This window comes from Hippichthys cyanospilos, chromosome 11 (genome assembly GCF_059441005.1).
Source record: "Hippichthys cyanospilos isolate Australia breed blue-spotted pipefish chromosome 11, RoL_Hcya_1.0, whole genome shotgun sequence".
In the NCBI taxonomy this organism is placed as follows: Eukaryota; Metazoa; Chordata; class Actinopteri; order Syngnathiformes; family Syngnathidae; genus Hippichthys; species Hippichthys cyanospilos.
Window position 1 is genome coordinate 14,091,266 of NC_142379.1, and position 27,130 is coordinate 14,118,395.

A 27,130-nucleotide genomic window follows, 5' to 3' on the forward strand; every position below is an offset into this window, starting at 1 on the left:
TTTTGTTTTAATTAAAGAGTCAGTAGGTCATCATACACCAGCAGAGTTTTATGAAGTAAATCATCCTATTTTATTCTATGAATGTAAATATGAAATTAATATAAACAATTTGTGATGGGTATTAGAAGATCCAAGAGGAGCGCATGCATACAAAATGGAAGAAAAATCCCAGATATCAAGATTTCCCTTTGGGCGTGGGTGTGGCCAAGAGAGTGGTCAGATGGTGATAAGGGGTAGCCATGGCCAGTCCTGGCTACCATATAGCTCTGCCCTGACTCATTTAGTCACTAGATGATGTTTTCAATCATGCGGATTTCAAAGCGGAATAAAAAGACACACAAAATCACATATTTGCAAAAGCAACTTGTGGATAGAGACAAAATGAACAACCACTTTACGTCTTTTTCTTTTTTCCTTCTTTCTTTCTTTTTTTTGTAATCATTACAATTACAGTTTTTTTTGTTTTCTTTTTAATTGCCTACCTTATTATTTGCTTGATAATGAAATGTAGTTTGCTCCAGGAAGTGAACAGAACAAGAATTTCATTGTGTGGTTACTATGCATTTGACAATAAAACCTTTGAATCTCTTAAATCTTTAATCTTAAAAACAAGTTGCCTTTTTACACCAAACTTTAATTTTTCTCACTTGTCTGTCTGGCTGAGTCATATTACATGGGAGGCATTCCACATTTGGTTGCAATTGGTCGATGTATTTCATTTTTTTCTGCATTCATTTAATGTAATAACCAGAAAAGATGACTGTTATGTAAATCTTGTGCCTGTGTAAAAAGATGTGGATGCCTGTACTTTTACTTGTGTCTGCTAACTGAAATCTCGTACCTCATAGACTTTGTGTCACCTGACTGGTTCCTCATGATGTTACAAAATATTATAATGTTTATAATCACCTTGATTTTGTCTTGTACACAAGTTGTTGAAGGTACATTCGAATGCACAGAGCCTTAAAAAGTCAGTTGAAGCAGTCTGTGGCGTGTAAAAAAAAAGAGTGCTGGGAAAGATGACGCATGACACATAATGGTGATGCAGAAGAGCAATGTGATAGTGGCAGACATGTGTGGCAGTGCTGGCAACAAGCGGGAAGACTGTGGCTCAGGGGTGTAGGTCAATACTTTCCCCTCAGTGACGTGCATTGTGAAAAATCCCGTAAAAGAGAAGGCGAGTAGTACAACTTGTTCTTGTCTCTCTCCTCATTTTGTGTCCGTAGCATCTGCTGGAACTCAATAGTGTCAGAGCGGGGGTGGGGAAGTCTTGTGGCACTACAGTGCATGTTTGTGCTGTTATGAAAGGCAAACACAAGCATGGGTGTTTGCACACCTTCCTGCTTAGTGATGATTGCAAATGGTCGTAAATGCGGGGACAAATGAATACAAATAAAATGAGACTTGTGTTAAAAATGTGACAAGAGAGGTAAGGAGAAGTCTGCCACACCCGGCTCTCCTACCTTCATCTCTCTCGCTCTCTCTCTCTCCCTCTCTCTCTCTCCTTCTATCTCTCTCTCTCTCTTTCACACACACGCACACACACAAACTCACTCCTCCTCCTCTGCTCTCCAAGTCTATCTGCTAGTGTTTCCATGAGAACAGCGCACTGGGCATGGGGGGTGGGCTGGTGGGATGCTGGTGCGGGTGACGTGTCCTAAGAGCGCTGCGTGTATGCGTGCATGCATGCGCTATCATCTCTGCTCACTTTCACATTTCTCGACTGGCAAAAGTATGGCTGCTGGCAGTTCCAGAAAACATGCTTTGGGCATTGACTTGGCAATTTGCATGTTGAGTTAACACTAAATGGAGATCCACAGAGTCCATTGTACAGTCTGTGAGGTAGCCAGCAAGAAAAAAAAAAAAAGGTCCAAAACAGTCCATTTGCAAAAGCATCTATTAAATGAACAAATAAACTTAGCGTGTGAAAAGGTGGAGGAGTGTAACGATTGTTAAAGGAGGGCCTAATACAAAATACGGCCCTGTATTTTGGCCTTAGTATTATGAGTGGGGTGCGAGTTTTTGCAGTGGCATGACTAGAAGGTGGAGGAAATAAAGTAAAAAGGGGAATGCTGATGTGAAATTGGTGGTGGTGGTGTTGGGGGGGGTCTTTATGTGTGAGAAGAAGGGAATAGGGAAGTGGTGGATAAGGAAGGACAGTGGGATGGATGGGGCGAGGCAAAGGGTGGGGTTTTAAAGGGCGGTCTTGTAGTCATTGTCAGGCAAAGGGGGGGTAAGAGAGAGAGAGGTGCAACCAAGCAGACTGACTGAGGAGAGCGTGCATGTGCAGACTGGTAAGAGTAAATGCACAGGGCAGCATAGCTGTTGATACGGCCAGAGAGAGAGAGAAAGTGTGTGCGTGTGTGTGTGTGTGTGCACCAAAGCGAGCAAGTGTGTGCACGCAAAAGGGAGGGAGAGAGAGAGAGGGGTGAGAGAAGAAGAGAAAAGAAGGAAAAAGGAAAGAAAGAAGCCAAGAAGAAAAGGGAGGATACTACGATAACAACTATGCTGTGCTGCATAAGAAGAACCAAACCGGTAAACTGTTCTGATTCTTCATCCGTTGCATTTTTTCAGCTCTATTATGTGACTAAATGCTGCATCTCAACTTTGCTCTCAGTCAGACGTGGTAGAAGATGTTGATGTAAATGACTTGGACTTGGGGGCCCGGTTTGTCTTCGTGGTGGTTTCTCTACAGAGAGAGCAGGCACGCCTTGTGGTTGTTAATCTCCTCAATGAATGGATGTTGCAACCATGCTTCTCACCTAATCACGTATTTGCAGCCTGACTGTAATTTGATCTGGAGCGGCATCTCCTCCTATTGATCATGCACTTGTTAAAAGTGAAAGGATATCGGGATCCACTCGATAGGTTCTGTTTCGTCAAACGCTTATTTGTTAATATTAATTGCCGCTGAACTTTAAAGCCTTCCTGATACCTGGAGAGGACCATTAAATCATACTTTTTATTGTCATGAGAGTCGTGGGTAACACCCAAAAAAAGTACGTTTCCATAGTGAGGAGGAGAAAAAAATGGGTGGGGTGCAGAGTGAGTGAGCAGCACCATCATGTCAGCGGCCTCGGGGGATTACAATGGGAATAAATGACTCTAAATAGATTATCATAGCCCTCCAGCTCTATGAGTGGGTATTGCCAAAGGAGGGTACAATGAAGTGTGCACTCATTTAAAGGGTGTGAAAGGGTGGCGTTAGGTAGTTAGCTGAGAATACAAAAAAAAAAAAACGACAGACAAGGTGCTGCATGGAAATGGGTGGATCCAAATAGTGGAGGAGAAAGAAGAAGTGCTCATCACCGGATTAGCCTTCATGGGCATATTTTCAGTTTTGAGTGACAAAAATCATTTCCCCTCCACCCTCGTCAATCAAACGTGAACGTGAGCTTATCGGAGTCGTGGCATGTTAGATTTTCATGACACTTGATTGCTTCATTAATTTCTGGAGGAGTCTTATTGACTGTGGCAGGCAGAAAGAAATTAAGTAAGGCATGACATCTGAAGCAAGAGCAGAAAAAGCAGACGGCTCGTAAGAAACAGTCGCCGGAATGTAATATAACTGTGGAAGCATTGCTAGGGAGGGGGCAAAGAAGTGCTGCAGGTAAAATAATGATTTAAATGAGACTTAATGATGAAGTGGGTGCAGGAAAGCAGAAAGGAAACGCGAGTGGATGGTGGCAGATCGAGGGATGATGTTAGGAGGAGGTGGGGAAGAAGGGGCGGAAACATGGTTGAGGAAAAAAAGCCGGCATGCTGCTCATGCAGCCATGTGGTGGGTGAGGCACCGGCTTTTAGCGAGCTTTCCCCACTCCGACGGCCGTTTCGAGCATGCGGTGAGCATCCGTGTTCGTCTTTGACGGATCCTCGTTTTTCTTGTGAAAAATGTTGCGATGGGTGCTGCTATCATGAAGCATGATGTGATTAGGGAGTGGCTGTGAACTCCAGGTTGGTCTTTTGTCTTTGGACACAAATCAAACCAAGCATAATTCACAGGGCAGCCTTTCTTTTCGGCCGGGATAAGTAGGATTAAGTTATTATGTCCAGGAGCTGACTTTTAAGAAACTGAATTAAATTCAACCTTATAGCTTCTTCTCAGCTCCGCCCTGCCACCATTTGTGGAGTGAATCTTTATACTATCAAAACTAAACCTGCCTGTCATGTCTGCCTCCACCTTCCAATCCTCCCACTCAACCTCCTAAATCAAAAGCCACCCACCATTAATGATTCTTCACTCCACTTATACTCAGATTTAGCGGTAGCCACAGCCCACATTGCCTGTTCTGGTAATCTCTTGTGGCCACCACATCATGTCCAGCCATCCTTTTCCTCCATCTTCTCTCCTCCCCCACCTGCAGCTCTCCTCATCCCTTGCTCCCTTGTCAGATCACTGGCGATTGCAGAGCCTTTGTTCAGACAGCGAGTCAGTGTAATTGAATTAAAGGCTGCTCCAGAGGATGTAATGATGCTAACATATGGTCACATATAATTCTTTGCGAAGCGTTTGCCGTAAAGGAAGGCGCGCATCCTGTAACATCCCTTACTGACTGATGGCCAAAAAGGGGGGATGGCATGGGGATGGCGGCCAAGAGCTGTGGCCGTCGCCACCTGAGCCGCCCTACGCTCATCTGCAGGAGATAGTTGGCTACAAGGGTGTGGTGCTACGCTGAGTCTGCCTGGGCGAGCGAGACAGGGGGAGGAGAGAGAGTGTGCGTGAGAGAGAGAGAGAGAGAGAGAGAAAGAGAGAGAGAGAGAGAGAGAGAGAGAGAATGAGAGGATAGCTGCCTCGGTCAGAAACAAAGTGAAGACAGCACAGACAGCATCGGGCAGATGTTCAGCAGTACCGCTTGGTGTCTGGATCATTTCACCATCACTGACTAAAATCACTCTGGCGCTTTGATATTGTAACCAATTTCACTGTTCCAGAAAGGACGTGACAAGTCTGACTATTAATTCACTACCGAATCAAATTGTTTCCGTTACACTGGACTGGATGTTGTGTTGGAAAAAACAAATCACGTACCCTGACGTGTTAATTTTTGTGACAAATGGTTCCATGGCACATCACTCAGCTGGACGCTTAAATGTCCCATCCTTTCCTTCCTCCTTCTGAAATAAGTCCCTAATGGCAGGGGCAACGCTGCACGGAGGTGGCGGATTGCTACTAAGTCACTGTTGGGGGATGGGTCGGCTGTGTGTATGTATGTGTGTGTGGTCATCTATAGCCTATGATTCTGGGTGTGGTTCTCACGACAGCTGGTGCCCACCCAAGGGCAGAGGCAGACGGAGAGCGCAACAGACTGCAGATGTAAAAGACAATTCCAGTGGTCAGATTATGTGCTGAATACATTCAAACTCCGAATAATATGGTTAATTTGATCAATGTTTTGCATTTAGAGTCTTAACATGGGGTTGACGTCCATTCATAATTCATAATCATTTTGTAATCTTGTGTATCAGATCTTGTATGCAGATTATTGTTATTAAAAGCAATTCATGCCGCAAAAATTATGGATGAAACAGCTAACTGGTAGCAAGTTTGAACATTTCCTTCTCTTACGGCTAAGAAATCCATGTAAAATGATGATCTAGTATGAACTGATGGGAGTGGTCTGCTTGTGCCTGTGGGCCGTGCAGCTGGATTTTTGAATGAATGTGTGGCGCACAGATTCTGAGGGGAATAACGCCTGCAGCGGGGCTACGTGACCGGGGTTCAATTCTCAGTTAAAAGAAAGCAGACTTGCTGTGAGTGCTGTTTGAGGTGTTATTTAATAAACAATGAATGAGGACATTTTTTAGTTCTGACATATACATATTTTTTTAAGGTAGTATGCTTATTTTGAAAAATTGTCATTCTAGCAAAAGTAAAATATTGAATATGTGTGTAAAGTACAAACAAACAAACAATGAATAAATAAATAACATTGTATAAAAATAATTGTTAAACAAAATATTTAATATTTGTGTATAGCACAAACAAACAACTAAATAGATAAACAAAAACATTGTTCTTTTTTTTTAAAATTGTTCCTAGCATTTTACAGGGGTACTGGTAAAATATTACTGGTAAGATATTTTAAAGGGTATAGCTCTCCTCCTTATCATCCATGTATGCCAAGAAGGTTAAAAAAAAAACAAAAACTAATAAAACAAAGCGACTGCCACCAAATTATTCTCAGAGGTGGCTTATCGCGTCAACCCTGCAACAATAGTGATACAATATCACCGAATTACAGTGTCAGGCACATTAGACATAAAATATATACATACATATATATCCTTGAAAATAATTATGTGATTTGCTTTCAAAATAAATTCCAATATTATAACCTGTAACCTTTAGAATTACAGCATAAAGAATGGAAGTTTGAAAGTTAAATTTACTCTTGCTAAAATAAAAATGAGCACATAAGTTTGCCTTTTTTAAGTTTTTTAAGTACGTGCCAAACGTCATAATTTAATTGGTTTTATTGGTAAAGCTTATTCCAACCATCTCCCGGAAGTGGGTGACATCATCAAATTTCAACATATTCACTGGTTTAGACGCAGAAACATTTCATGTCCTTCAGCATGATGCTTTGGTCTGAAGAGGTTAAGACAGGCCTTATTGACAATATGATTGGAATCTAATTATTTTGAAAGAGGCTATTTGTTGAGTCAACTCTGCAAGCAACACATCATATTCAGCTCAGTTTAAACGCCCCCTTTATTAGATACGTAACAAGAAAAGCGCTCATTACTGGATACAGACAATATTAGCTGTTATCGAAACCTTTACTTTTTAACAGCGCGGTAAACAATCAACCCGGTTATCGGGCCATGCTAGTCCATAGTAAGGAGAAGTGCTGGCAAGCTGAGCATTTTAGAACGGAAACAACAAAATCAGTATCAATAATGCAAATGATGACGCTACAAATGCGGTCAAACCACGATGATGATCTTCCCCTTCATCCTCATAAACTCATATGAGATCACTGCTGGCACGTTATTACATTTGCACTCACACACCCTAATCTCTAAAGTAGCTGACAACCCCCCTGATCCAATAATGATGTCATACCACAATATTCCCAGACACCCTCGTCCATTGCTGTCTCCTTCTCTCCCTCTCTGATTCATTGTATGCAGCCAGTAAGTAATTCTATTTAGAGTTAAGTGCTTGGGTCAAATTTTGGCAATTGTAAGCACCAATGAGATCAGTCGTGATAAAAGGTCCAATAAGTCACCTGGGACCTCGCATATTACACGCAGGGTATGATGCTGGTTAGTACCGCTCAGTTTTAACACAAAGTAATGTACATACTGTACATACAATCACGATCCTAAACTTTGCCTTGTCTTGTTAATAGTATTGAGCTAAATATGGTAAGATATCAAATATTAGGACCTAAGGCAGGATTTACACCCATTGAACCCTTGGACCCGACCGTGACTATAGTTGCGCCTTGTTGTCACTGCTGCAATGTTGAGCTGACACGGGGACCCTGAAAATGACATGGTAGTTTTAGGGCCTGCAGCTACTCAATCATTTCACAGCGATGTGCTAGCATGCTGACAGATACAGACATACGTATATGGACGGAATCCTCATTCTTCCACAACTATCATGTTCAACCATTACCAGTCAAAAAAAGCAGGCTATTTTATACACTCAATAATTTGTAAAAGAACCCAAATCTGTATTGACCAACAGTACAGATTAAAAAAAAAAAAAAAAAACATTTATCAATTTTGATATGTACACATTATTCCTAGTTATTGGCCTCAACCAATAACATCCAATACAACATTGCGTCTGTAGACTTATGGAAGTGTTTGAAAAAAAAAAAAAAATCTCCCTCCCTCTCTTGACCCCTTCAACTTCCCAACTGCACTTTGACACTATCTCACACCCCCACTTAGGTCAGCTGATTCCAACCTCTGATTTATGAGCTCCGACTGGCTGGCAAGGGGTCAGGTACACTGCCGATCAGGAAAGTCTTTCACTGCACCAACCAGCAGACAGCACTGTGATGAGTTAGCACTTTGGTTGCCAAGGTAACCTTTGATAGTTGGAAGGGACATGGTAGTGAATGCTGAGGAAATTGAAGCAGGCGCCCAGTTCCCTTGCAGTTAAATGAAACTGAAGCTCATTTTTACAAAGCTCGACCCCATATTTTGGGAAACGACTTTTATGTCGGATTTTCTTTTCAATTAATAGGACAATAATGAGATATAGCGCACATTGTAACAATTGCCTTTCTCAATCGGCGTTTGACTATTTACTAAATTATTTTTTTATGTAGCATTATAACAACAATTTGTCATTTCCAGATTTTTTATGAGTCTAAATGGCACAGAACAGAACATGGAATTGAATAAAATCAGCCTACAATTTGTTGCTAAAAAAACAAAACACCCACATTAAGTTGATTCCGCAGCTTTATTGTTTGGCCTAATTTACGTTCTACTGCTTGCATGCACAATTTGCGTTGGCTTGATGTTGCTTATTCATATTTTTTTTCAATGGGTACATTAGATGTTTTGATTGGTTGAAAGAATATTTGACCTAAATTTGTTTGCTTATTTATTTTGAATATGTTGTAACATTTTGTTTGCATTTTCAGTGCTCATCATTCTTTCCTTTATTTGATTTGATTTCTTTTCATTAGATGATTAAATGACTCATAACACAACCCACTATTTGATGGACAGCTTTGGATCCAGTAACCAAAGGTAATATAATGGTGCCCTTTTAATAACTCCATGTCTTTTGCCTAACCATGGTCCTCATTCCGCCTTACGCCTACATCTTTCTCCCAAAACGTTGACCCCAACCTGTCCAGTACTTCTACTACAGACTTTTTCGAGTTCACTAACACCTGTCCTTTTTCATTTTTTTAAAACATTTACTTCTAGCCTTTTGTCTCCTCTGAACTTTCAACTAAATCTATTATTTACCTGTAAGGTAAATAAGGTATGCCGGCATGACAGCTTGAGATGATCATTCTCAAGCAATGTACTTCACCATTGTATAAGAAAACCTATGTTTACATTCATGGTGGTCACCTTTATGGTTTTCCCTGTTTATATTGATGTAACTCCTTCCTTGGTGATCAGGTGGAGAAAAATGAGGATGTGGACCAGAAGATTGAGCAAGACGGCACCACCAACAAACCCGAAGACAAGGCTCATAAGGCTGCAACCAAAATACAGGCCAGCTTCCGTGGACACATAACTCGGAAAAAGATGAAAGATGGAGAGGAAGAGAAAGAAGGAGACAATCCTGCTGCTGCAGAAGAAGCAACAGAGGGTGGCGAGGAGGTGAAGAAAGCAGAAGGATCCCCCGCTGAGGAGGGAGACGCCGCAGAAGAGAAGGGAAAAAAGGAAGAAGAAACGAGCCAAGCCAAAAGCCCAGCGGCGGAAAAGCCTGCTAACTCACCAGCAGCCGCGGCTCCCTCTCCTGCAGGGGCGGCGACATCACCTGTAGGGGCGGCGCCCGCCGCTGTCTCTCCCGCATCTTCCGAGCCCCCCAAAGAGGAGCCGAAGGCCGAGGGGAAAGATGAAGAGAAGTCCAAAGATGAGGAGGCCCCAGCTGTAGGGGTCAAGAGCCCCACCACGGCCACAGCTGATATGGTGGAGCAGGGTGAAGAGAAAAAGGAGGAGGCCAGACAAGCCGATGTGCCTGCTGTCAGCCCGGCAGCCGAAAAGGAGGAGCTTGACCAAACGAAAGATAAAGGTACGGATTAATGCTGTAAATGCTCATGTTTTTAAGATCAAAAACACGCGTATCCAAACCAAAAGACACAAAACATGAACAATCACGCGGTTCCTTGGCTTGGAGGAACCATATATGGTTCCTTACATAACGGAGGGAAAGGGGAATGAGTTTACGGACTAATATGATTATTGACACCCCACAATTAAAATGCCCAATAAAAATAATTGATGGGCTTTCCTTTCATCCACTTGGCAAGCAGCTCAGGAACTCTCTGCTTGCCATGTCTTCAAGATTTAAAGATTTCACTCTGTGGTTAGCACTGACATTGGCGCGCCACCTTTGATCAAACAAACTGTAAGAGATAAATCCATGCAGGAGACAGATAGATGTTGAGGTGATATAGATAATGTGCAGACTTCTAAGCACAATTTAAAAATATCAGCAAACTTCCAAATGCTGAGTTTTGAATGTAATGTGTACTATGAAACCACAAGGCAGAAACACTTTTCTTTCATTAATATTCTAAGGCCAGATGGAAAATGTCAAGTCCTGCAAGATTAAGCAGGAATTCAATGTAAACAAACATACTGGATGAAGAGAAAGCAATTACAGTAATTTTGATTTGCTTTTAGCAGAAAAATAGCAAATAAAAAGAAAAGACTTTGGTTAATGATGTGGAGAACACCCACCGCCTATTCATGCACTTCACATTCTGATTGGTTGCATGTCACTGTTTGTCCTTGGGGCAAAGCTCAAATGGTGAGAAGTCAGGCCAAAAGACTCCAGCATCTTTAATCTTCCCCATTTGAGGTCAGAAACATCCTTCCAAGTGGTCAAAATACATCTGAGCTCTCCACCAACCGCAGGAATATCTGTTGAGCTTATCTTTAGAACCATAACGTGAATCAGAGCTTCTGTCAGATTGTCGGGACCGTAGAAACGGGAATAAAATTGAGCTATTTATCCTGCTGGGTGAACCAGGCTTCACTATACATGGTCGATTTTTTTTTTCTTTGAAAAAAAAAAGCCCTGATCCCTTAATGATGTGACATCGGCAAATGAAACGAGCCTTTGGAACGGCTTTTCACTGTGAACGATGGGACGTGTGTAGTTGTGAAGAGCCGCTAATAATGGATCAGGGTCCGAAAAGGAGCCTTACCAGCACACAGTTGACAATTCAAAGATTTAAATATATGACAGAGGGAGCAATCAAGTCGACATTGCTTGAAAAAGTTAACAAACGTGAAGTTTCTATGCTGGATTATAACGAACAATAATATGCAAATAAGCATGTCATCATTTTCTAAGTTACATAGGCCCAAGTGGTAACTGCACAATATATTTGGTTGTGGCTTTTTTTTTTTTTAATCTCGAGAGCTTCAATCCCAATTTTTTTTTTTATTTATCAAGTGTTTGGCTGAGGTTCTAAGGTAATCAATTACTTTTGGCAAATGAGTACAAAAGTAGTCAACTACTTTGAGAAACTATGTATGATTAAGTCCTAAAGTAATTGATTATTTTGGGTAATTAGTACAAAAATAGTCATTGACTACTTTAGGACATAAAGTAATTCAGTACTTCAGTCAATTACTTTAGTACTTAGTCACATAAAGTAAATTATAACTTTCATACTTCATTACAAAGTTATTTAGTGCATTACCTAATGTAATTGACTACTTGAGCATTTAATTGCACAAAAGAATCACTCACTTAAAAACTTAATTCGTATGCAACTGCATAAAGTAATTGTTTGCTTTAGTACTTACTGACCCAAACTAATTGATTACTTTAGTATTGTCATTTCAGACCCTCCTTTAGCCAAATATCACATATCAAATGTCTGGACTCAAAAAAAGTTTGAGGTCCGCACTTGATAGAGCATCAATACTGGGGACCATGTGCCCCAGAAAAAGGGGTCTGGTGCCGCTGCATGAAAGGCACTTTGAAAAGAAAGAAAAGCAGTATTTCTGAAAATTATTCAGAGCTGCTATTTGTGGTCCAAGGGTTGTCCGGTCTGGGTCGGACAGGTACAGTACACTTTTAATGGAATTCTCAGTCTGGAATAGGTGGAGACTTGAGACACACATCCACAAACACGCACACCAACTGGAGTGCTACACTGAATCTAGGTCACCAAGCAGCACTGTCTCTGTGTTGTCATAGTTACCACCTCGATGGGATAGCTGGCCTTCATAGAGTAAAGAACAGATAACAGGTGTTCCGATTTAGATGAATGATTAATGATCCTTAGCGGTCACGATCCGCAATGGGGATGTCTGTCACACGCTAGGATCTGCTGGCCTCCATCTGCTTGAATAACAAACCTTTAGTCCTGGTGCATGTATTAAGACAATCGGGTTGTTTTGTGAGAGAGTGAAAAGGCTTTGTAAATGTAAAATGTCTGAAATGTCTTTTTTCTTCCTGATATGCTTGGAAATCAGTTGACAATTGTAATTACACAGTAACTATGGTCAATAATTATGAGATGTGGCATATTGTGTTGGCCATTTCCAAGTACACTGCACACAATTAGAACGACACATAATTAGAACGAAAATAACACTCTATTTTTATTGTAATGTGTGGTGTCCCTCACGATTTTAAAAATCTGTTTGTTTTCTTATTTTTTGTGGAGTTATATGGAAGAGGTCCGTTCTCTTATAGCAGGTAGTTGACCTCCATTGAATAGCTTATGTGGGCCATCCACATTACCTGGCATTATTAGTAGGGGGAAAAAAAGATCATTTGGACCAGCAGTTCTCACACATATGTTATTTTAAATGGGCCTCGTGTCCTCCAGGCCGAAGTGGAAACAGACCATCCCAACTGCAACCAACACAAAATTCAAAAGTTGGTTCTGATGGTTGTTTTAGGGACCATGACATGAGTAACTTGCATATCAGTCAATGCAGAAAGCTGGATCTTTTTTAGTCTCTGCTTATGTTAGGAAGCCAATCCACATTCTCCAAGTGTTACAACAGTAGGGCTTTTTAGTAAGAGTGTGAGACTGCCCTACCAGCAGTACAGACCCTTCTCCCATTGAACATTGAGCAATTGAGGTTGAAAATCAAACACAAATGCAAAATTATTTCACCTACATAGCTTCACCAATAAGTGTACTCTTTAACCAAGTGCTTACTGAGTGTTATATTGAAACGTGATGTAAAACAGTGGTAAATGCCCTTGTCCCAGCATTTTGGAATGTGGAGCAGGTATCAAATTTAAAAGGATTTAAATGAAAATTTGTAAAAAAAAAAAAGTTCATCAGTTTAAACATTAATTATGGACTAATAGTCAATTAAGTTGACTATATGTTGACACTGATTAGCAAATTATTGTATTGTTTTTAATTGTTTTACTCAGCAAATCAACCAATAGAATTCTGGCTTAGAGAAGCCGAAGCAGTGACCACACAATAAATGCTGTGAGCTTTTTTGAGTGACTTTTTTGTCCGGCAAAATGAGTGTATCATAAAGAATGTTCAATTCTCCTTACAGCTGTGTAGACCTCAAGAGCTCATGTCATTTACATTTAGAAACTATAGTCTGACAGTTGCAATTAATGCGTTAAGGAATTAGGTGTCAACAGCAAAACATGAACAAGCTAAGCTCTGCATATGCTACAACATAAACTGACAAACATACAGAGCCAATAGAGCTTTGAAGGACTCCATCCATCCATCCATCCATCCATCCATCCATCCATCCATCCATCCCTATCTATCACACTTTGCGCCCATTAGGGTCAAAAATATCTGTAACATCAAGACTGCCCCAAGAAAATAATGATGATGATGTGCAGGCACAGGATCTTTATACATTATGGTGAACTGTGCTCATATGTTAATTATACTGGACCTGAAAGTTCTGGGTAAATGACTCATAATGTCTTGAATCCTAGCCACATTTAAACTTTAATGTATAAGCACTTAGATATGATCAATCCGCTTCTCTTGGTCCAAATCCTCCTTCACACGAACTCTGAAGGGGACAGACACACGTCATCTTCACAGTTTCTATTACGATGATGTCACCTTTGGATCTTCTATTAAAAGCAAGTGATCTCATTGTTGAGAAGCCTATGACATCATCAGTTAGTTTTCGGGAGTTGAATAAGCTAGGGTGTGTCGTGAGAAACTAGTGAGATTTGCTAGTTTTACTGTAATACACAGATCAACATGATTTTAATCGTAAGGAAAAAATAACATGCTTTGCCATGAATCATTATTATATGTAAAATTCTCAAACTCTTTAAATGTTATGCCAGTGGTTTATACCGAGGCCATCACACAATATTAGATATGACAGGTTGGAGTACTTTCACTTTAAATATTTAACGGATCCATTAGGAGTATGCGCCCTGCTTATTATTTACAGCCTGTATCATATCTCTGACATGGGCAACTTCTGGCTTACACTCTTGAGCACTTATGTGTGAGAAATATCAGCTCACTCTTTAACTCAGTGTATAACAGTATATTCTTCGCAATGGCGTTTGAATCAATGGTCTTTGACACAAATCTTTGATGCTCCGAATCTCTAAGGGCCACATGGTCTTTTAACTTATTCTAGGCCTTGATGTGATCAAACCTTTATTCTCTGGCTCATTTTGGGGTTCCTTTAAAGCCCTCATCTGAATTTTATTTCTTTTCATTCCCTCCTTTACCCAGATGCTACAGAGGAGTCAAAAGCAGAGGGGGATGCCCCAGCAGATGCAGCCGCAGAGGCCACTGAGTCCAAGGATGACTGAGGCAAAGTCTAACCTCCAAACGAATTAAGAGAATGAAGAAAAACAAAAATCTAAAAAGGTTGCTCTTTGTCTTCCCAGTGCAAAGGCAGTCCGTTTTTATTTGTTTGTCATTTTTTGTGTGGCAATGATTTTCTCATGTTGGGGGAGTTTCCAGCGTGAAGTTTTTTGGCTCAAGCTAATATTATGATGATGTGGTGATGATGTTGTTGTTCTTGATGATTCTGAAATGATTGTTATGCTGATGAGGAGAAAGATTTGATTTCTAGCATCTTTTGCTATGTATTGTAGAAGGTTTGGCAGTGGATTGTGAAACCCCCAACTGGAAAAGTACACATTTAATATGTAAAGCAATTAGACACAACTGAATTTGCTTTGCAATGTCCTTTCTCACACAATGCAAATTAAATCCGTGCTTTTGCCAGTGCACACACAAAAAAAGCTGGATTTAATGTGTAACTAATTTTCCTACCTAATTTTTAATGAAATACAAAAATGAAAAGAATGTATTCTTAAATGTGTATCATTTCCAGTTGGAGAGCTGTAAACTACAGTATAGGACAAAACTATTACTCTTGTTACTACTCTGCTTGAGTCATTCAAGCTTGAATAACATCCCTTTTACAAACTGTCTTTACTCTCATTTGCAGAAAAGGACCTGTTGCCATCAATATACCATGATCGTATAATACACTTTGGAAATATGCTTTAGTATTATTACACGGAAACCTATATTCTGCCAAGCAAATTTGAGAGCAGTAGCATGAACCATCGAACCAGATGCATGATGGGAACTCTCCCTCTGAGAGGAACTTTTTCGCATTTAATGAAACTTAAGAGGTGTGGCGGCTTCTTTTTGATGTCTTTGGTGTTGTTATGACAGTTTATATGAATTGGGATAATCCTCTTGCACAGGTGTTAATAAAAACAAATAAAAAGGTGAAAATACAAATGAGCAAACAAACAAAAAAAACCCCTTTTCCTATGTTCCTGTGAGTGCAATGTCCAGTTTCAACTTCACAAAGAGTTACAACTTGAGAGGAAAAAAAAGACAAGTGGTTTCAATGTCTGTTTTCAAAATAAAGCAAATGTGCCAATTATCATCATTAATTGTGGTATTTGTTTCAAAAGTTTGTACAATGAGATGGATTTAGGAGAGAGGGGACGGAAGCCAAAATACTTCAATGATTGGCTCAGTTAAATGAGTTCAGCAGGAATACACAGTATGAAGTTTGCCCTGAAAAAAAATTGACTGGCAACAATTTGTGTGTGTTCCCTGCCTTACCTGCCACGCCTATTTAAGACGAGCGGTACAATATTATTTGGGAAGAGGACTTCCACATTCTTTTCTAGGTAAAATGATGCCAGCACAATGACACTTGCACAGTTGATCTCGTTTCACAAACTATAGCGTCACTATTCAAAAGTCTGTAGAAGAATAGCCCAGTGCTTCTCAAGTATTATTTGTGCAAAGCGCCTCCAAGGAAAAAGAAAATATTTTGCGACCCACACGCCCCCCTCCCTCCATTTGCTGCAGTAACTATAAATGAGATCATTACCTATGAAAATTATAGAAGTATACCTTAAATTGTATTGTTCTTTAACAATAACTAAAATTTTTAAATAGTCTTTCAGGAAATGCTATCTTCTTACAGGGGTTGTGCAGGTTACAGCTGGTTCGGAATCTTAAAAAAGAGCTTAAGTGCGCATCAGAGTCTGAAAAAATAAATGGAAATCCTTACCAAACTAGAACCATTTTTGATCAACTGAACGGTTTGATGCTGAAAAAAATAAAGGAATAAATAACAATAAATGTAAATTCACCACACACCAATATCTTCAACATTGTACCCTAAAGAAAATGGTGTGAAACACTGTGTTTAATTTTTCCTCTGAATCGAAGTAATTATTCATTAAATATGGAAAAAAATAATGTTGACAGAAATTGTAAAAGTTAAGCGCTCCTGCACACTTTGACTATGACAGCGCCACTGCACCACCTGGTGCCCTGCTCGGGCAGCGAACGGAAAAAGAAATTCACTTAGTGTTGTAGTACTATACAAGTGACAATAAACAAACAAATAAATAAACGATCTCTTTAAATTCACAGATAATGAAATTACACTACACAGCGAAGGAAAAACCCGTTTCCCTAATTTGCTCAGGACCAAAATAGGTGGTGGTTTTCAGTCGACAGCAAGTGGCAAAATGGCCGCCCCTTGAGATGGATAAAACATGTGGATTTTGATAATCACTATACTAACTAACTAACTACTTCCACTTATGTTTTATTAATATGATGACCAAGCACCATATACTACATAACCTAGACTTTTGCTGAGTTGAAATAATATTGCATCTCATTCTAACTGCTAGTCAAAGCAGCATGCCTTTAGTTATATAGGTATCCAAATTCTTTCTGCAAAACAGTTGAAATTAGATTTTTTTTGCTGGTTAAATAAAAAAGTCAATTGATTATTCCACAATTAAACTACCACTATCATAAAACCAACAGGCAATTTTAAACAAAAAGCAACAAAGGATGGGGTTACATGGTTTCACCTTGAGACTGATTTTTCTGCTAATTTAATATGGCTGCAGAATTCCGAGACAATTGACTATCCCGCCATAATACATTTAACATTAATTGCATATTTTCCCATGTAAAATTGATGAAAAAAGTATGAATCGGTTTTAAATAAAAAAGTACAGGTACATATAATTCTTAAAACCAACATCAATCAGTTTTTACTTGCACACCACAGGAAGTAAATGACAAAACAACATGGACAAGTCATTGTTTCATCACGTTCATGCAATATAGTTTTATACACAAAAATGAACACCCTACATAAGGCTTCCACAAACCCTCGTAGTAGAAGCAGTAACTTGAGTAAAAATGGAAGTAAAAAGCAACATTTAGAATATACGAGACAGCTTTCATTGTGCAGTTAGTTATGTGCGGTGGCTATTGGTCTGTTTGTTATTCTTTTAAGTGCTACTCAGCCATCTAGTGGTGTCTTCTATACAGTACATGTACTCTGCAGTATATACATTCAGACACGCTTGTGTCTCGTCTGTTGACTATCAGAGTTCTTATAGCATTAAGAACTATGATAACGTTTTCCACGATTGTGAAGAATTAAAAAAAAAAAAAAACTTGAATCGCGGATTGATTAGTTCATTCATATGGATTCATCTGCTTTGGATATAATTTATGACTTTTGGTTATAGAGAGTTGCTAGTCATCATCATTCTTGTGATAGGTGTGGATGTACTGGCAGGGGGATCCCTTCTCGTTTTACACAGACCACAAAACAGAGCCACACACCCCTGCAGAATTCCCATTTGGCGCTTATATCACCCGTTTCGATTTCTCCATCCAGAACGTCGGGCCAGGTGCACTAGGTAGGATTTACGGTCATTCCACTGAACAAATCTATTGAATAGATGATCATAGCTGTGTCTAAGATTGCGAGGGCTCACCAGTTGGAATCGGAGAAAAGGGCGATTGACCCCAATCAAATGTGATGTCATTTGGGAGTCAGCTGGACTCAATTTCTGATTGCTCAGAGGTTTTGGTAGCCAGGATTCAATCATTCAATCGTTCCATTCTTGGCCCCTCACGGTTCTGGACTTCACCGCTATGTGTGCAATCACATTTTCCAAGATGATTCACCTCCAGGTTGCCTACTCCCCTAAAGACTGTGACTTTAAATCCAGCACATTTTATGACTCAATGACATCCTCTCCAACCTGCTCTCAGACGATGGACCTCAGTTCATTTTGCAGGTCTGATGGTGTTCTGCTAAGAACACCCTGAGACCTATGAAATGAATACTGTAGGCTCCAAACTCACTCATCTGTTTTTATTTCCCGATAGTTCAATAGAGAACATTATACAATTACTGAAAAAGGACCTTTTGGGGATTGTTGATGCTATGAGTCCATCTGACCACACGATTAGACCAGGGTGACCAGGGTGAATTTTACAAGTTGATGAGTCATTGACTCTTTTTCCAAATCAATATCTCTAACCCCAGTTGCTTGCTGAATAAAAAGAATGGTGTTATTCACTGACATTGTGGTCAAGGTACATCAGATTTTTCAACCTGCATTAGAAGGTTTAAAAAAACAACAACAACCTAAAATAATGTTTTTTTTGGTCAAATTACGCCCAGATTGGCTTGCAACGCTTACTAGTCCTACTAGTATGTCACAGTGATCTAAGTACTGAGCAAAAATATGTAAAAAAAGTGAAAGGCCGTGTCGGAAAAAAGCTATTCTTGAAACACAGCCTAGTACAGATTAGACCAACTAACTAGTGAACAATTCTTAGTGTGCTCAGAATTGTTTTACTGGTGAGGACAAAAATTGTACTAGTACTTTTAGTACATGAATAGATGTCAGAGCCAACGAATGAATAAATGCTTAATCAGCTTTCCATACTGACAGTGTATATGCATGGTGGTGTGTGAAGTGATTGAAGAGCAGGTTTTCACAATATACAAAAGTGCCTGTCAGAGAGGTTGTAACAATACATATATTCTTTTATTAGCATGTTACATAGGAATAAACACAACAGTTTCAGTTCAGATTCCGTGTGTCTACCTCCAAAAGTTACACGACATCGCTAGTCACATTCAAATACATAACACTGATTTCAAACAACTTTTATTCTCTTTTATGAACATAATCTCGTTTACTTTTATTACATACCTTTTTTTTCAGAAACAGCAATTTTCTTATGCCATAATAAAGGTAAGTAAAATAGACAAAAGTGGGACATTGCTGTTCCTTAATGCTTGATTGATTTTTTTTTTTTTTAAGTACAAATGCAATAGTTACATTTTCAGATTGAGGTTTTGCAGCGTTTGGCTTTGCTTGAATTTATAACATTCTACCGTAGAAACATCACACTGTATATACACACACAGAGGACATAAAGAAAGAATTAGAAATGTTTGTCACCCTTGAACATTTGCTCGCCACTTGCCTCGTGTCTAGTTCAGCAGTGGTGAGATGTAAAACACGAACCAGGTGCTGACTGCTAACTGCAGGGACACAATTGAGGGAAAATAAAAGACTGATTGATTGAGTGTGCATGTCGTAAAGTTTCCTGTTTTGAGTAGCATCTATCTACAAACATGCATGATAGGCTAGTTGAGCATTTTCAATTCCACGTAGTAGTTTTGAATATCGTTTTTGTCTAAAGTGTACGTGCCCTGTAATTGACCAATGACCAGTCTTGGGTCAACCCTGTCTCGAGCGCACAGTCAACTGGTGCGTGGCTCACCCGCAACCCTGAACAGGATGCTCGGCAGAAATTCATTGGATGGATTGAGGTGCGTAATGCACCGAATGTCAACGTGGCGTTTGGCTCAGATAGCGTCATCATCTTAATACCTTGATGATTTAGAAACACCTAACGGAGGTAAAATGACATTTCCATGATGAATATATATCGGTTCCTGCGGCACAAAAAGAAAAACAACAGTTCGGAATAACTATCAGTGCATAATGAAAGCATTACAACCTATTAGCACATCACTTTGTGAATTACTCAAATGGAAATACATTTACCAGCCACAATATCATTACCGCTTCTAATGAGATCCAACCAGGGTTTTATCAAATAACTGACAATAATAAAAATAGCAATGCTTGATTTTGATTAAGGGTTGGAAAAGTATTAACTGATATGTTTATTTTTGTGGTTTGCTTTTTAAGCTTATGGAAGTGTACTACATCATAACGGCAGATGAGCTCATAATGTCGAATGCCATGTAGCTAAATGAGGTAACCACGTAGAACCGTTAAATGTTAGCATCAACTTTCAATATGATGTAGTGCCATTCTCCACCACTGCAAACTTTAGGCACAATAATAAACACATAGTTCACTTAATGAAGTACGTAAACGCGACCGTATTGTGAACAATCAAATAATATTTTCTTTGTTTATGTACAATTTGTGGTAGATATCTTGTAAAAGATTGTGAAAGTGGTTGTCATGGTCATCTTGGCATTATACTAGAATGGCACGTAGGGTGGTGGTCTGACTCTAAAATGACCTGTGAAAGCATCCTTCAGGAAGTTACATGGGGTCGTTTCTGATTTTGTTCAAGAAGCAGTTGCTTAGTGAAAATTCATCTTTGGTTGTCCATGTGGTCGATTAATGAAAGGACAAATATTCTGTCATGCGATTCTTACTCAGTGACTGACATAGGTCGGCTTACCTTGGTCAAAGTGGGGAGTTGAATGGATGGACACGTGCAACGCCTCAGTAACAGTCGCCAGAATTATCAATGAAGCATATTTTTTTCAAAATGAAACGTCTCACTATACAGAATTCCAGTTACTTAACATGAGCGTGCTTATGTTAGTTAAAATTAATTTGCTTAATTTGAGAGATGATGAACACATTTAGAAAGAAAAAGCTTCCGTTTAGAACGGTATTTCGCTGATATTTTCACTTACAAGGTGTGAATTATCGCTTAAATGTTTTTGTACACAACGAGCTTTTATCGCTTAAAATGAAAACCGGATCCGACAGTTTTACACGGCTCACTTTCATGACAGTGTAAATACACAAAAGTACAGTACTTGGAGTAGTCACAACATTGGGAATGTGACCAAACAGCATGCAAGTGACTTGAGGAAAACTCAAGACTTGGTGAAATAAATGAGGACCACAACAGCAACTGTTGTTACCTGTGGAAATACACATGTTGAAAGCATTGTAGCAGTTGCGTGGAGGGGATGTGCTGGACTAGCATGATGTGAATAAACATTCTGTTTTGCTGCCCCCATTTTGAATTCCCAAAAGTATGAATTGACATTCCACTGCCCATGTAAAAAAGGCCCAGTGTAACAATTACTTGGGGGGGGGGATGGATACATAATTGGATTACATTTTATATATAGTATAACGAATGGGTTACACTAGAGAAAATACAAAAAAAGATTTCAGTATTACAACATATCTGAGGTGGAATTTTCCAGATTTCTTTGAAGAAGAAAAATGGCAACAAAAGTCATTCTTTGAGTCATACATTTTGATCTGTTAGAGTACAGAAGAAAAGTCATGAGCTAAAAGCAGGTGGAGTAGTTTACTGCATGGAGCATAAAGTGGTTCAAGCTGCCTGGAAGTGAAGGCCACTGGCCATTGGCCAGTATGGATGCTCTTCAAACAGAAACAATGCAACGAGTTTCTCTGGTTGCCTCATCACAGAGGAATACAAAATGTTACTATGTACATAAAAATTACATTTAGAGTATTATTTTCAACCTTTTCCCATGAGAATCTTTGAAGATTTAGTCTAAAATTCCATTTAGTGGATTTACACATTCATTGTTACTCATTTGTGTAAATAAATCATAAACATGAAGGACACAAAAAACCTTTATGCGCACACACGCATTTATGCGGCAGGGGAGTTTTTTGAAGATGGACGAGCAGATTTGCACATGTACAGTACATACCGGTCCCAAGACATTTGAATGTTGACGAACAGTCCATTTGTAAATATTTCCATGAACCTCTGTAATGTCTTCACATACCCTAAGATGTAAGAGTACCCATGGTTAGAAAACACTGCTGAGGAGACCAAAATTCTTGTAGAGTGAATTTAGTTTTTTAATATGTCAATATCAAGCAACGTACATTAATGTATTATTGTCGACTTTCAGCGCGATCTCTCTTCCTCAACTCCAGAACCAAAACGAAACTAAAAGACGTGGATGAGGTCAGCGTGTATTTATTCTTGCGCAGGCAGTGCGCGGGCGGTGTAGGGGAGGTGTGAACTTCTTCTGTCCTCGTTAGTTTTTCTCAAGTCAGTTTATCGGCTCGGGTGGGGCTGCAAAAACAAGGACTGCTTAGAAATGCAAAAAAGTTGACTTTTCTTGAAAGGGTCCTTTTAACCGTCTTGTTCTCATGATTGTCACGGGTGTGCCGGAGCCTATCGCAGCAGGCTTTGGGCAGATGACAGGATACATCCTGACCTGGGTGCCAGCCAATCACAGCTACAATAATGCATGTTTTAATTTTATTTCTGTGTGTTCCTGCCAATTATGAATATCGAAACAAATAATGACTTGAAACACTTCATTTGGTGCTCGGTGAACTAATATGTATATATGTTTCAAAAATGTTTTTGAATTGAATGAACTTTGCTTCAATATTCTCATTTTGCCATTTACCAAATATAGTACATTGATAGAATTTGGATTTGGAGAAAATTGCAATGTTTCTTGGAATGTACAGGTGGCAACATTGTCAAGACAAAGGGGTATTTACGTGGGCCTAGTGAAAACTTCATTGCCTCATGTGCTTGACTTGCACTATTTGTATTTTGGTTATAAAATACTTGCGCAAGCACATGTGCACATCTTCCGTTTAGATGTCTGTATTTTTTGCGCTCACATGTATATGATAAATTAAAAACCAAAACGTTTCATTACCTTAAACCAATTTTCGTTTTAACTTAAAACAGGAAAAAATAACTAACACTTCTGTTACGAGATATTACACTTGCTTGACATTTGATCCAACGCCCTAAACAATTCTCATGAGAAAAGGCTGATTCAGGTGATTACAAGAGTATTGTAGCAAAAACCTGAAGTTGGAAAAAAAAAGGTTACGAAAGTAATAACATGTTGTATATGCAATATGTTGGTATCCATTTATCTGAATGGTGTCTAATTGATCTCCATATGACAACACAAATTCTGCATCTCGAAACTATTCCTACTTTCACTAGCTCATCATGTAAAATTTGGCAGATAATTCCAACTCATTAATGCACTCAATAAGCACTCGGTAATATCCGAGCTCTTCAATTCTTCTGGGGACCAACAATTGTTGGCGTCCTCCTAAGTGGAATATCTTTGTTTAATTCAATGAAGACACAAATACACCAGATTCTAAACCAGCTGCAGAAAGCATGAACAAAGAAGTGTGCACATATGTAAAAAGAGCAACAAAATTCATTAAAAGAGCACTGTTTACTTGTTCTGTCCTTTATATCTTTTTTTTTTCTTTTTAACTTTGCGTCTATGGCATCATATTCGTAACCAGACGCTTGACATAATATTTGAAAGCAGTGCTTGACACCACATAAGGTGTTGCTAATGATGCAAGCAGTCTGGGTGCGGTAAGGTCGTGTAGTAATAAGGATGTCGGTGAGAAAGTGAATGAGAAGGTCAAAGGCCAAGTGGGAAAAGAAGAAGAGGAGAAGTATTAACACTTGAAGAAAAGGCAAACGATGCAGGCCAGAAGGAGCCACAGTGATTGAGATACGCAAGCTGAGCCGCTGATATCTCGGGCCGTTCCAGGTCCTGTGCACACACAGACAAGGAGACCAAGAAAATTACTATAATGCATTTTTATTATTTGAGTGTGATTCGTTGATATATTTTTTTTTTTAAATCAAACTGGAATACTACTTTCTCCAAGCCGCGCTAGAAAGGATGGTAGTGAAAAAGATGGACTGCGTTGACAGTATTGTTCCACCAAGTGGCGTCAAAGGTGCAGCGATTTCAGCTCAAGTTAAAAGACGGCACGTCATTGTTCCTTACATGTCACATTCACAGCAATATGATGATACTGCATTGAAAATCTAGGACTCGGTGTTAAATCTCATGAGACAACGATAGCGTATTACGTTTACTCATCAAGTTGAATGACTGAGGCATAATCATAGCACGGTGAGAGCTTAATGACCTACTTCTGTGCAATTACTGTCAGAAAATAAAAGAATGGCCTTCATACTCACTGTAGAGAAAGACGCTGGAGTTTTGGACACCCAGTCGGTTTGAGGCCACGCAGGTATACTTCCCATAATCGTCTTCAGTGACACTAGTAATCGTGAGAATAGTATAGGTGCCAAGGACTTGGATATTCATGCCCTCGGCATTGGACAGCCTGCAGTAGGAAAACATTTTAAGTGAACCTAGACTGGAGTAGAACTCAAAAACAACGTTTTAAGCATGTGAGGAGACGATATGATGCCATTTTAAACTGTGACTTACACACTTTCAACACTTGTTAAAACCACTGTAATTGGCAAGCATTACCATGCTACTATCACTCCCCCCACTCATACTTAATGGATCCTAAATATCCTTTATATGATTAGGAAGATTTTATTTAAGGTGTGAGAACTTCATCCTGCTCATGTGTGGCTACTTCAAGCAGGGGTGGCGGAAGTTTATGCTGACACATACTGAGCATTAACATAAAAAAAGAAAATGAAACCCATAAACCTGGGATCACTCCCGCTGGGGCACCTTGGAAGGAGAGTGTGATGATGAGTGCATGCGAATGAGAAAGTGTAAGGATAAGCACAGTGCTTTTTCTTCTCAATCTAAAAGCTGCTGTCGTTGCCTTATCTTCATGACGAGAGAAAAACAAGCAAAAAAAAAAAAAAATGCTTAGAGACCCAAAAAATGCACAGCACTACAATTGACTGATGTCAATGCGATTTAAAAGGGATTTTACAGTTACTCTCACTTCAAACTTTGTTTGCCATGTTTGTACACTCTTATAATTAATTAACAACTTACATATTTCTGCATTTTCAAAATTAATGCTCAGGTTGACTCTGAAATAGCAATGACAACTTTTAGCAATCCATATCTCTTGGAGACACGCGTAGACACTTTCATAATGTTACGCTTCATTTTTATCTTTGCAAAACAGAGACTGAGTCAAAACGATCATAACACTGGCAAATATAGAACAGTAAACTGGACTTACATGAGAATCATGAAACAAGACTTTTGTTGGAGAAAATCCTTGCTGCAACAATTCTAGTTGCCACATATTCTTTTACTGTTTCATATATTTAGTTGCCAAATATTCTTTTACCGTTTCATATATTTAGAAAGAATGCATTCATTGGATCAATAGCACAACTGAGTAAACTGTGCCGAATATTCATTTCTTATGCTAAACACCTTCTTCCCAGGTGTAATCTTCCAAACACATAATGAGGTTTTATGTTAATTTATCAAGCTCAATTCTTTCTCCGCTTCTGAACATACAAACAATTCAAAATTTTGCTTGGAATACAGAATTGAACTTAAACTGACGAGGGAAGTTAAATATTTTAATCGTTGTTTTCTGGAAAAGGTTTGGCATGTTGTGTTTCACTAATTTCAATTTCATACACGTCTGGCTATTTTCAGGAGCATCTGTAATTACAGCACACTCTGCAGTATTCTAGTAAAAATGGGAATTGGACATCTTTGCGTTTTAAGTATGTGTTTATTTCAATTTTAAAAATAGGACTAAAGATGTCAACTATTATGAATACTTAAAATACATAGTCAACAGAAAATTGGACATGGTTTATTGATCTTACAGGCATTTCTTCCTCATCCACAGTATGCAAATAATGGTGTATTATCCAAGTCCCTCTTTTCTCTTTTAATTAGTGTTCTAAAATGAGTCACCCCAAAACAAATATATGGGCACTACCATAAAATTGGAGTTAATATTGTACAGGCTGGAGCACATTTGCTTCCATTCCTGAGCAGTAAAGTGTAAAATCAACTAACCAGGCATTGATAAATGGTATTACTATTGTGCATTACTATTAATATCCAAGGAGAAACTGCAGCGCCAATTGCAGTTCCTCTCAGTGAGGTAGGGCTGTGAAAAAGCACATTGCCAAATTCTTGCAGGGGACAAACCCACTTAGATCTCCGAAAGTTGACAACAGCAGATAATACGAAATATTTGAATGACCATAAATCTTTCTTACACTTGTGTGATAGGTCTATTATTTTTGAGACTTTATCTGTGATAACATTCATGCCGGCTACGCCAGCCTCGTTCCCATCTTTGTCTATTGCAAGCTGCTGGTGCAGTACTTGGGGTGCAGCATTAAGATGGAACATTCGCAACCTGAGAGGAGGGAATTTGGGGTTACTCCACATTGAAATAGCATGTCCCAGCTGTCATCATCCAGGAAAGTCGTTACACTTCAGTCCTTCACACTTGCATTACACTTGAACATCTGCTTCTCCGGCACAATTTGCACGTTCACAAAGGGAGTGTGTAGCAGAGTGTCAATTCTGCTTTCCACTGCGGCGAAATCACTTCCATGCTTCAGAAGCTTCCTTTTTACATTGTTAGGTCAATAGGACAGTACAATATAGAAGTGGGAAAAAGTGACATACTCTGTGAGAGGCAAGCAAGTCCCAAGATACAGTGAAGAAACACCAAGCAAGTCGAGTTGCCACCAAATTTCCAACAAGTCGGGTCAAATCACTATTTGGTTGAAACAAGTCATAAGTCAAATTATGCAATCTTGCTCATTTCCCCAAAAAATTACACTTATGCACTTTTGTACTAGTCCCTATATAAACAGGATATTTACACCTTCAAAAGTAACTGAGCTCATAAATGATTTAATTGATGACTGTAAATAGCTTAGACGTTGTTTTTACTGGACCAAAGAAGCCTTTATTTTGCTAGCTAAACTGTGACGTTAGTTAACTTGTCTTTGTGGGTATTTTAGTGGCGAATGTTGTCATTGCTGTGTTTTCATTTTGTAGGTGTCAAGTCATGCACTTTACCATGCTATTTTTACTATTATTAACAGGATAATCAACAAATGATCTTCAGTAATCTTTGTTTATTTCTTAAAAAGGCAAGCTGTGCTAAAATGGA

General features: G+C 39.2%; 2 protein-coding genes across 5 annotated transcripts in view; one reads left to right on the forward strand and one right to left on the reverse strand.

Moving 5' to 3' along the window:
* The first annotated feature begins 2,264 nt into the window (after positions 1 to 2,264).
* Positions 2,265 to 15,558, forward strand: gap43 (growth associated protein 43). Its single transcript, XM_088428385.1, has 3 exons — positions 2,265 to 2,535; positions 9,106 to 9,724; positions 14,376 to 15,558. The coding sequence occupies exons 1-3, from the start codon at positions 2,506 to 2,508 to the stop codon at positions 14,453 to 14,455; spliced, it is 729 nt and encodes a 242-aa protein (XP_088284511.1). The 5' UTR covers positions 2,265 to 2,505; the 3' UTR covers positions 14,456 to 15,558.
* Positions 15,559 to 18,977: 3,419 nt separating this feature from the next.
* lsamp (limbic system associated membrane protein) overlaps positions 18,978 to 27,130 on the reverse strand; it is a 368,199-nt gene continuing 360,046 nt past the window's right edge. For 3 of the 4 annotated variants that reach the window (XM_088427837.1, XM_088427836.1, XM_088427838.1), the window contains 2 exons: positions 24,228 to 24,376; positions 18,978 to 23,790 (listed from right to left, as the gene is read on the reverse strand). In XM_088427837.1, the coding sequence (XP_088283963.1) occupies positions 23,693 to 23,790; positions 24,228 to 24,376 (247 nt within the window). In that variant the 3' untranslated portion in view covers positions 18,978 to 23,692. The remainder of the gene's footprint in view (positions 23,791 to 24,227; positions 24,377 to 27,130) is intronic. The other variant, XR_015867227.1, reaches the window with a different exon arrangement.